The following is an 11,092-nucleotide window of genomic DNA, read 5'->3' as shown; positions in this document are numbered from 1 at the left end:
ACACACACACACATACACATACACACACAAATACACAAAGTAATACCTAGATATCCTAAACACTCAAAGTTGATTTGAACGCCCACCTATGGCCTAGAGGTGAACAGAGAGAGAGAGAGAGAGAGAGAGAGAGAGAGAGAGAGAGAGAGAGAGAGAGAGAGAGAGAGAGAGAGAGAGAGAGAGAGAGAGAGAGAGAGAGAGAGAGAGAGAGAGAGAGAGAGAGAGAGAGAGAAAGAGGGTATGGGTGTGTCTTGTGTGGGTGTGTGTTCTGGTCTGAGACTCCTCTTTTCCAACGGTCTCAGGAGAAGTAGAGGGGGGCATGATCATGTTGTAGTCATTGATTAGCCGGTAGCAACTGATTGGGTGAGGTTTGTGATTGACAGGGTTATAACAGGTCACAGAGAAGAGTCAGTTTTACAGGTAGAGGGTCAGTGGCACACCATTGGTTGACGAACCTCGTCATCTGCTCATCACTGTGCGTGCCAGCGATAGCGGGGATGTAGCTTTAGGGGGGCAGGGTCAGTCTTTTTGACGTAGAGCTCGTCTGCCAACTGGGACTGAGTGTATGTTTGACTGACAGGTCAGTGGTAAATGGGCTGGACATACTCCGGGCTGAAGTAGCCCACACGTCCATGACAACGGCCCTTCCAGCGCAGCGAATCAGAGCAGTCGAGGACGTCGATGACATCACCGCGGAGGAAACGCAGCTGGGAGCTGTGGTGGGGGGTGAAGTCGAACAGAGCATGGGCATGGTGGGGGCGCTGTGCGGGGGGGAGATGGAGAGAGAGAGAGAGAGAGAGAGAGAGAGAGAGAGAGAGAGAGAGAGAGAGAAGAGAGAGAGAGAGGGAGAGAGGGCTGGTAAATAGATTCACATCATTACATCATTGTAATTAACATGGGAATGCAAAATGAGACAGAAATGACAGTGAGCGACACAGAGGATGAGTGGAGAGAGAGGAGGATGGATGAGGGGGAGAGATGGGGGAAAGACAGGCTAAACAGGGTTTCAGATGACGTGGTTTGAGCTGCACTCGCTCACAGGTGCAGCTCACATCTGACTAGATATCACAGAGGAGAAAGCAAAATGGCGGGTTTTCAGGAGAAGAGTGGAACGATAGATGATAACATAATGTACATTGCATTGTATAAACATACCTGGTATTGGGCATTTGGTTTGAAATGTGTTTGCCTGGCTGGCTGCCTTTCTTTTTTTTTTTATCGGAGGCGCTGATTTGATCACAGCAGGCACCGCCCAAAGTTCAACCTAGTTAGAACCTACTGTAGAACCTCGTTAAACTTTGGCCGTGAGCTTGCCGAGGAGTGAGCAAGCTACTGGAAATAATGGGTTTCAGAGCACAGTGGGTTCCGCTGTTGCATTGTTGCATTGAGAGGGCCATAAGGGAGCGGAGGGAGGAGAGGAAAGAGAGGATTGGAGAGAGTGAGAGGAGAGAACGTGAAAAGTGGAGGAGGGAGAGAGCGAGGGGAGATGATGAAGGAGAGAGAGAGGAAGTGGAAGATGGGGTAACACTTTAGAATAACTATCCATTATAAATAGCTGTAGAATAATTAGTTAATTAATGAGTTATTAATGACTTGTTAAATGTTTAATAGTTGGTTAACAACTTTCAGTACAAGTAAACCCTCTCTGCTGCCAACTCCTCCTACTACTCTAACATCATCAGTACTGGAAAAGGCAACACCAGAGCCCTCTTCTCTAGTCAGCCACCTACTACAGCCATCCAGCACCAGAGCCCTCTTCTCTAGTCAGCCACCTACTACAGCCATCCAGCACCAGAGCCCTCTTCTCTAGTCAGCCACCTGCTACAGCCACCCAGCACCAGAGCCCTCTTCTCTAGTCAGCACCTACTACAGCCACCCAGCACCAGAGCCCTCTTCTCTAGTCAGCCACCTACTACAGCCACCCAGCACCAGAGCCCTCTTCTCTAGTCAGCCACCTACTACAGCCATCCAGCATCAGAGCCCTCTTCTCTAGTCAGCACCTACTACAGCCACCCAGCACCAGAGCCCTCTTCTCTAGTCAGCACCTGCTACAGCCACCCAGCACCAGAGCCCTCTTCTCTAGTCAGCCACCTGCTAAGCCCTTTCACTACCACACCACAGAAGGTTAACCTTTCACTACCACACTACTACAGAAGGCTAACCATTTCACCACCACACTACAGTACTTCTGTTGTGTGGTAGTGAAAGGGTTCAAAGAAATGCGCAATATTGTAATATCACGATGTTGTGATATACTGCGATTTATTACCTTTTTTCAACTACTAATTGTGTCCCCAACATAAATTTTTGTTAACATCTGCAAGAAAAATATATATACTGTACATCAGCCATTTTATCTAATAAGATCATGTCTGTTCACCTCATTCAAAAAAATGTATTGCAGTAAAACGGGATAAAAAAAAATTATACTTGCCGTCACTGTATGGATGTGATATTGGCACGCAGAAAATAGCAATATATTGCTGTATCTACACGTTGACCCACTGGCCTGGTCTGTGAGCATTTACTGAGATATTTCAGATGAGAGGGAGAGAGCTAAGATCTAGACCCCTGGGAGCCTCCCCCTCCTGTGCAACAGAATCAACCTGCTGCCCCCCGAGAGCTCTCTCTCACACCCCCTGATGAGAGAGGGGAACAGGTCTGAACAGGAGGGTGGCGGTGAACGCTGCTCTGGTGAATAAACTCACAGACATTCACGGTTGACATATTCTCAATCGGTTGAGTTAACGGATGATTGAGTTTTTAATGATCTCTTTGGGGATCTTTTTTGAGATGAGAGAAAATCTCTTTTGATTCCGTAGCCTCTAGGATAGCCGGTGTGGGAATAGTCACCTACTGAGCCGTCATTACAGTCTAGAGTGACAAGACAGGCAGACAGATTGGCAGATAGACAGACAGAGAGCGACAGGTCATAAGACAACAGAGTTTGGTGACAGACGAACCCGTAGACCATCAGATAGATAACGTGATAGACAGACAGATGGGCAAATAGGCAGCCAGAGAGGCAGACATAACCGGCAGCTTGCATGGCAGACAGAAAGATTGACAGGAGGGCAGCCAAACTGACTTTTCTTTTCAGTATGCCACTTACAATCCGTCTGATCAGAGAGAGAAATGTATATCAGAAGGCTTTGTTCACGGGACCACAGCTGCATGAACCACAGACGGAGCTAGGATCTATTAATAGTCATTCATTTTCCTATAGCTGCAGCAAAGACTAGACAGCCAGGAAATACATCACCCGTGAGAGGTCTATTAAACTCTTGAAGGCAAGGTGAATGCTTTGAATGAAAACAAATTTTAACTTTGTTGACGTCTATCTCTTTGTGTTTTTCCGGGAGACAGCAAAATAGCATATTATTTCCCCAGTATACCAATGACTGGCTCTCTCTGATCTCCCCCTGTTCAGTCATATGAAGAGAGCTGCTTTAAAGGAACAAGCTAACTTTTTGGGAAATTCGCTTATTTGCCATCTAGCCTGGAGTTAGACAAGCAGATACATACCCTTTTCTTCTCTGTGCATGCATTAGGCTTAGGGAACAGCCGCATCGTTAGCCACCTCAAACCTTAGTCATCACCTCAAAAGCCCTGTTGTTTTTTGAAAAATGGGGCTTTTGAGGTGATGCCCAGGCAGCAGTGGTTCGGCAATTTTTTTATATATCTGCTTAGAAAACGAAAATATCTAATAATTTTTTTCTTTATTTCTCCACGTGGTAAATACACAGGTCACAACATGTTTATAGGAACGTTTTGTAGTTGTATTTGGAGTGTATTTCGTGACTGTTGGGAACTAGGCTACACTGGCACACCTACTTCCAGTGAATGACGCTAAGCTAGGCTAACGGTGCGGCTGTTCCCTAAGCATGCACAGAGAAGAAAAGGGTATAATAATAATAGTAATAATACATTTTATGTGGAGGCGCCTTTCAAAACACCCAAGGTCACCTTACAGGGCATAAAAACAGAACAGTCAAGAGTAAAACAATGATCTTGTCAGTGGAGTTAAAAACAAGACAAACAATGTAAACGTATGACATATAAAACAGTGGCACACAGGGTGCAGTTATAGTGAGTATGCCCAGTAAGCAAGGCAGTTAAAAGACAAGGTTAAGAAAATAATAAGATAAACAACAAGAAGTATAAAAAAAAAAGGGCGGCTAAGTGGCGCAATGGGCAAGGCGCTCGCCACTAATGCAGGAGATGCTTGGTTCGAGCCCAGCTCTCGGCATTGCTACCAGCTTGGCTGGTCGTTACTACTAACATACTAACGCAATTGGCAGTGTTAGGGGTGGGAAGCTGGTGGGTGGGGATCGGACGTTGTGGACAGCGACTCCTACAGGTCGGTTGGTGCGCCTGCGCAGCAGAATCAGGAAGCGACGGGGGCGGCGTGTCCCTCCCAGTCCCACGCAGACCCTCGCCGCTGAGAGATCGCGCTGTGCAGGTGAAAAGATGCGACAGCTGCCACCTCGTGTACCGGAGGGGACACGTGATGCAAGGCTTGGTCCACATTGCAGCCGGCCTGTGGGAGGCATGGCCTAACAGCGTTTAAGACAGGGGAGGGTAGAATTGGACGATACGAAATTGGGATGGGAGAAAAATAGAAAAATGGGAGAAAAAGTGTGTGTGTGTGTGTGTGTGTGTAGGTGTGTGTGTGTGTGTGTGTGTGTGTGTGTGTGTGTGTGTGTGTGTGTGTGTGTATATATATGCATCAACCAACAACACGCTTAGGGTCAAGGCTCAAAGTCACATACACAATCTACCCTGCTAACTAAATCTATGACATCATCACTGTCTTTAACACAATCAAGATGCCTGGTGTGTGTGTGTGTGTGTGTGTGTGTGTGTGTGTGTGTGTGTGTGTGTGTGTGTGTGTGTGTGTGTGTGTGTGTGTGTGTGTGTGTGTGTGTGTGTGTGTGTGTGTGTGTGTGTGTGTGTGTGTGTGTGTGTGTGTGTGTGAGCGTGTGTGTGTGTACCCGTCTCTAATCTCACAGCACTCTGTCTTGTGGGTGTCTGTGGTTGTATGCGGAAGCAAAGATATAGTGCATGGGTGTGAGTATGTAAGGTATGTGTGTTTGTGCATGTGCATGTGTGTGAGGTGTGCATGTGTATGTGAGGCATGTGTGTGTGTGTGTGTGTGTGTGTGTGTGTGTGTGTGTGTGTGTGTGTGTGTGTGTACATGGGTGTGTGTTTGTGTGTGAAATGTGCACGTATGTGAGGTGTGTGTGTGTGTATGAGAGGTATGTGTGTGTGTGAGGTATGGGTGTGTGTGTGTATGTGAACTATGTGTGTGTGTGTGTGTGTGTGTGTGTGTGTGTGTGTGTGTGTGTGTGTGTGTGTGTGTGTGTGTGTGTGTGTGTGTGTGTGTGTGTGTGTGTGTGTGTGTGTGTGTGTGTGTGTGTGTGTGTCAAGGGCCAAGAGATTTATTTCCTCTTCAACTATTTACAATTTAGTCATTTAACTAACGCTTTTATCCAAACCAACTTACAGATTATGTAGGGTAGGGGAGGGGTACATCTCTGGCAGCTAAGGGTCAGTGGCCTCTATAGAGGAGAATAGAGACCACTTTAGATATTTACAGATTAGAGACTACTACAGCAAGGAAATAAAACTTGACAAAGACAAAGATCAGAATGGGATAATTAGGATAATGGTAAAAGCATACGAAGGAAGGAAGGGGGGGGGGGGGGATATCAGCACTATATCAGGCAATAATGGACAGCAAGGACATCACAACCATATATAAAGGAAAAGTGGGAGAAGGAATTAGAAACGGAGATAACAGAAGAAGAATGGTATAACATATGTAAGATACAACACACAACCACAGGGTCAAGGATATGGAGGGAGTTTGGGTGGAAAAACATAATTAGATTCTTTATAACACCAGAAATACAGGGCAACTATACACCAACACAGAAACCATGCTGGATAAAATGTAGACAGGAAATAGCAAACCACACCACACACACATATTCTGGGGATGTCAGATAATAAAGAACTATTGGGAAGAGATAGGAGAGATAATAAATGAAATAGTAGGATATGAAATACCCCAGACAGGCCAAGTATTGTGTTTAGGGAACTTAACACAGGAAGGAATTCAGGGGGAAGACAAATACTTGATTAAGATTTTACTAGTAGCAGCCAAGAAAGCATTGACGAAAATGTGGTATAGAGTAGAAGCACCGACGAGGGAACAATGGACAGAGATAGTGGGGGGGATACAGGAAATGGAGAGAATTACACATAGGCTGAGGCTACAAGACGAGAAGTTTGAGTCAAAATGGTAGAAGTGGGAAGAGTATAGGAAGAAAAGAAACGACATCACAGGAGAGTGAAAAGGAGACAAGAAGAAAAATCGAAATCGAAATGAAAATAAACTATGAAGGTACCAAAGAACCCATGTCACTTTATTATTTCATCTCTTTTCTTTGTTTTTGTTTTTTTGTTTTCCCTTTTCCCTTTAGTTAATTTATTTTAGGTCAACTCTTCATTTGATTTTGATATTATTTTCTACTATCAGCTATATCTTTTAGTTCTTATCTGTCAAATTGTATTGTACTGTCTTTTATAATTTTGACCGCCAATTGTATTGTTGTTTGTAAATCAAGAAACTGAAAATAAAAATGTAAGTAAAAAAACTAATGAGACATAATGAGCAAGATAGGTAGTAGAATAGTGGCATAGTATTAGGGTAATAAGTGTAAAAAGGTTAGAGGGCTAGTTTTTCTTTTCTTTTTTCTCCTTCAGCTATTATTTCAGATATTGTTTCAAGAGGTGTGTTTTTAGTCGATGGCGGAACATTGGATGGGTTTCAGCTGTCCTGACATTGGTGGTTTCAGCTGTCCTGACTGTGATGGTTTCAGCTGTCCTGACATTGGTGGTTTCAGCTGTCCTGACATTGGTGGTTTCAGCTGTCCTGACGGTGGTGGTTTCAGCTGTCCTGACTGTGATGGTTTCAGCTGTCCTGACATTGGTGGTTTCAGCTGTCCTGACGCTGGTGGTTTCAGCTGTCCTGACTGTGGTGGTTTCAGCTGTCCTGACTGTGATGGTTTCAGCAATCAGCTGTCCTGACTGTGATGGTTTCAGCTGTCCTGACTGGTGGTTTCAGCTGTCCTGACTGTGGCGGTTTCAGCTATCCTGACTGTGATGGTTTCAGCAATCAAGTCAAGTCAAGTCAAGAGTTTTATTTGTCACGGCATACAAGTATACAATGAAATGCGGGGGGTCTTGCCCGCAACGATGTGCATAATACAATAGTAATATATAATAGAATCCAATAGAACGACATTGTGCAATAAAACAAGTAAACAAAGTAGGGCATATCGGTATATGTACATGAGTTATTTACAGAGCATGGTAGGACATGCTAGGTCCTGTGGTAGTGCAATACACTGTTAGCTACGGATGAGGCACTGGGTCTTTATGTACACTGCTATACAATGCTATATTATACAATCTCAGGTTATACTATACTATTCTTAAAGTGACCTTTCCTTTTGTAAAGTGACCATAAGTGTGAGCATGTGCAGCATGAGTGTGTGTTTGCTCATGTTAAAGTGGCTGCTAGTGTGTGAGCGTGTGTGTGCTCATGTGTGCTTGTGTGTGGAGAGTTCAGTGTTCAAGGCTCTGATGGCCTGGGGGAAGAAGCTGAGCCGAAGTCTCTCTGTCCTAGTAGCTGGTGTTCGCAGGCGTCTGCCTGACCGCAGCAGCATGAACAGGCTGTTGTTGGGGTGGTGAGGGTCTTTCATTATTCTGCAGGCTCTGGATTTGCACCTCTTGTTGTATAGAACCTGCAGGGGTGGTAGTGCAATACCCGTGGTACGCTCGGCTGAGCGCACCACTCTCTGTAGGGCGTTCTTGTCCTGTGCCGTGCTGTTTCCATACCAGGCAGTGATGTTTCCAGTCAAGATGCTCTCTACAGCTCCGGAGTAGAAGGACTGGAGTATCTTCCCAGATACTCTGAACTTCCTTAACTGTCTCAGGTGGTAGAGCGAGCCACTGCTTTGCCTTTTTTACGACTGAGTCTATGTGTGTTGTCCATGTCAGATCCTCTGAGATGTGGACCCCCAGGTACTTAAAGCTGCTCACCCTGTCCACGGTAGCCCCATTTATCCTCAGTAGTGTGTGTGTCTCCCGCTGTCTTCTCCTAAAATCCACGATCAGTTCCTTGGTTTTACCAATGTTCAGGAGCAGGCTGTTGTCCTGGCACCAGCGTTCCAGTACCTCAACCTCCTCCCGGTAGGCCTTCTCGTCGTTGTCCGAGATCAGCCCCACCACCACTGTGTCGTCGGCAAACTTCACTATGGAGTTGGAGCTGAACTTGGCCACACAGTCATGTGTGTATAGTGAGTACAGCAGGGGGCTCAGAACACAGACCTGGGGGGATCCGATGCTCAGGGTGATGGTGTTGGAGGTCTGACCCCCCACCTAATCAGCTGTCCTGACTGTGGTGGTTTCAGCTGTCCTGACTGTGATGGTTTCAGCTGTCCTGACTGTGATGGTTTCAGCTGTCCTGACGCTGGTGGTTTCAGCTGTCCTGACTGTGATGGTTTCAGCTGTCCTGCCGCTGGTGGTTTCAGGTGTCCTGACTGTGATGGTTTCAGCTGTCCTGACTGTGATGGTTTCAGCTGTCCTGACTGTGATGGTTTCAGCTGTCCTGCCGCTGGTGGTTTCAGGTGTCCTGACTGTGATGGTTTCAGCTGTCCTGACTGTGATGGTTTCAGCTGTCCTGACTGTGATGGTTTCAGCTGTCCTGACTGTGATGGTTTCAGCTGTGATGGGGAGTGGACCCAGGAGAGAGAATAGACTGCTTTGTCTATTGCACCATGATCACACTCCTGTCTCTCTATGTCCTCTCACTGCTAATCACCCCCAGAGAGAGAGAAAGAGAGAAAGAGAGAGAGAGAGAGCGAGAGAGAAAGAGAGAGAGAGAGAGGATGATGATGATGATGATGATGATGATGATGATGATGATGATGATGATGATGATGATGATGATGATGATGATGGTGATGATGATGATGATGATGATTGTTGTGAAGGGCCAGATTAAACCGAATATATATATTTATTGTATATATATATTTAATTGTATTTGTATATTCTCTAATATCCCTTGATATCCCTTGTATATTCCTTGTACAATATGCGTTGAATGTCCATTCTAGCCTACTGAACATCCCATGGTAGTCTCCATTCTACTATTGGTCGAGACCTTGGTGCCAGGCTGCCATACCCCCCAGACCCAGTTCAAACGTACCGCTCGACATGTACGAACAGGTCCTGGTTCCGCGTAGGAATCTGGCTACCGCACCACTGGCGGTGCTATTTGTTCGTAGTGCGTATATATGCTGCGCTACTAAAGTGGGACTTCCTTTTTAGTCCAGTTTCTTACCCTCCAATAGAGTGACAGACGTAAAGCCTCCCCGCGACGCCACGTGTGGGAGTAAGGCCAAGTTCGGCCTACCATCGGTATTGAGACATCGTGTATATTAATATTTGAATAGTCATATTTGGCACTATATCGTCGAGTTGGACGTAGTCTATTAAGCTAATAATAGTCTATTCATATGTAGTGCTTCGTGCGGTGAGAATACTATCGTAGTCAGTACCCCATCGTTTCGGGCAGAGAACTGGCTGCTTATCCAGGGTGGCCGACCCCATGTGAGGCTGCACCCGAGGAGCCCCAGAGCCGACGAGCGAGTGGACCTGCATACCGGATTATTCTACCGACGACAGCCCGCCTTCCCAGGCACGGATTATGCTTTGTATACAGTGATTATTCTATGGATAAAGACCAACACTGCCGTGTGTTGGAAACCCCCCCCCCCGGAGAGGACGACAGGTGAGGAGACGCTCTACACGACGAGGTCGCTTCACGTCTCTCCATCGTGGACCGAAGGAAGCCGGCCCACAGAGAGTCCAACTGCTTTCATCTGTGGATCGAGGATCGCTGAGGCACCGAGCCGCACAACCGTGGGTTCTCCCAGGATACCCTCGGCCAGACGGATACAGCCAGACTCTACCCCCCCCCCCCCTTCTCCAGTTGTCTTACAAGCGACCGGAATTCCCCCCTAGTGTATCCAGTTCTATAATCATTAAAGTATCATTGCTGTTATTCCTTAACTATTCCAGGTCGTATATGTACCACCTGCGCCTTCAGAGATTGGACATTCTCTATTGATATACCGACGAATACTCTTGCCATAAAAGTGCATACTAATTCCCATTCATAAATGTGATTGATTTGATTAAGTGCTTGCTCTACACACCATCGCTGTGTAGAAATAAAGACCTATTTCTAATTCGTACATTTGTGTTGGATCCGTTTCATCTACGTGACAGTGTTCATCATAATATATTTATGCCGAGTACTGGGTGGCCGAATATTAAGTACAAAGGTAGTGGTAGTAAGTATCATATCTAGTAATACAGTCAGGGAATTGTACCCCTCAGTTACAATGATGGTGGAATGAATTACTCCCCGACATCATTACACTAAAGCGTCGAGAGTAAACAGAGGGTGTGGGTCTGGCAGTGCTTTGAGGTGTCTCTCTTGTAAAGAGGGCTTAGTGGCTTCAGACAGACATGGGAGCCACAGTGGAATAAACAAACGGCAGGGAATTATTTCCCAAGCTGGCACCGGGTGATAAGAGGAGGTCCAGGACCATGTAATGAACTGATAAGGAATTAGCTTGGAAACACTGAACACACAAATGGGAACCGCAGCACCAGAACGCATCGGCGCGTGACACAGATTAAGCAAGTCCTCTGTGGTGGAGGGAGGGGGTCAAATTGTTCTTATGTTATACTATATACTGTAGGCTTAGTCCATGTCAGTGAAACGGACCCCGAGTTGCTTGACAAGAGAAAAGAGTGGTGTCAGAGAGAGAGAGAGAGAGAGAGAGAGAGAGAGAGAGAGAGAGAGAGAGAGAGAGAGAGAGAGAGAGAGAGAGAGAGAGAGAGAGAGAGAGAGAGAGAGAGAGAAAGGTGCGAGGATGGTGCACTTTTACACAGCCATCATCGAGTCCATCCTCACCTCCTCCATCACAGTATGGTACACTGCAGC

General features: G+C 46.2%; 1 protein-coding gene across 1 annotated transcript in view; it reads right to left on the bottom strand.

Annotated features, from left to right (window-relative positions):
* Positions 1 to 257: 257 nt before the first annotated feature.
* The window catches only part of grapa (GRB2 related adaptor protein a), a 176,676-nt gene continuing 165,841 nt past the window's right edge, over positions 258 to 11,092 (bottom strand). The window contains 1 exon segment of the mRNA XM_084328763.1: positions 258 to 761. Within this exon segment, the coding sequence (XP_084184889.1) occupies positions 582 to 761 (180 nt within the window). The 3' untranslated portion in view covers positions 258 to 581.

This window comes from Notolepis coatsorum (genome assembly GCF_963971535.1).
Source record: "Notolepis coatsorum genome assembly, chromosome: 14".
Classification (NCBI taxonomy): domain Eukaryota; kingdom Metazoa; phylum Chordata; class Actinopteri; order Aulopiformes; family Paralepididae; genus Notolepis; species Notolepis coatsorum.
Note: the sequence above shows the minus strand (reverse complement) of the source record. Positions and strands in the feature narration are given on the sequence as shown.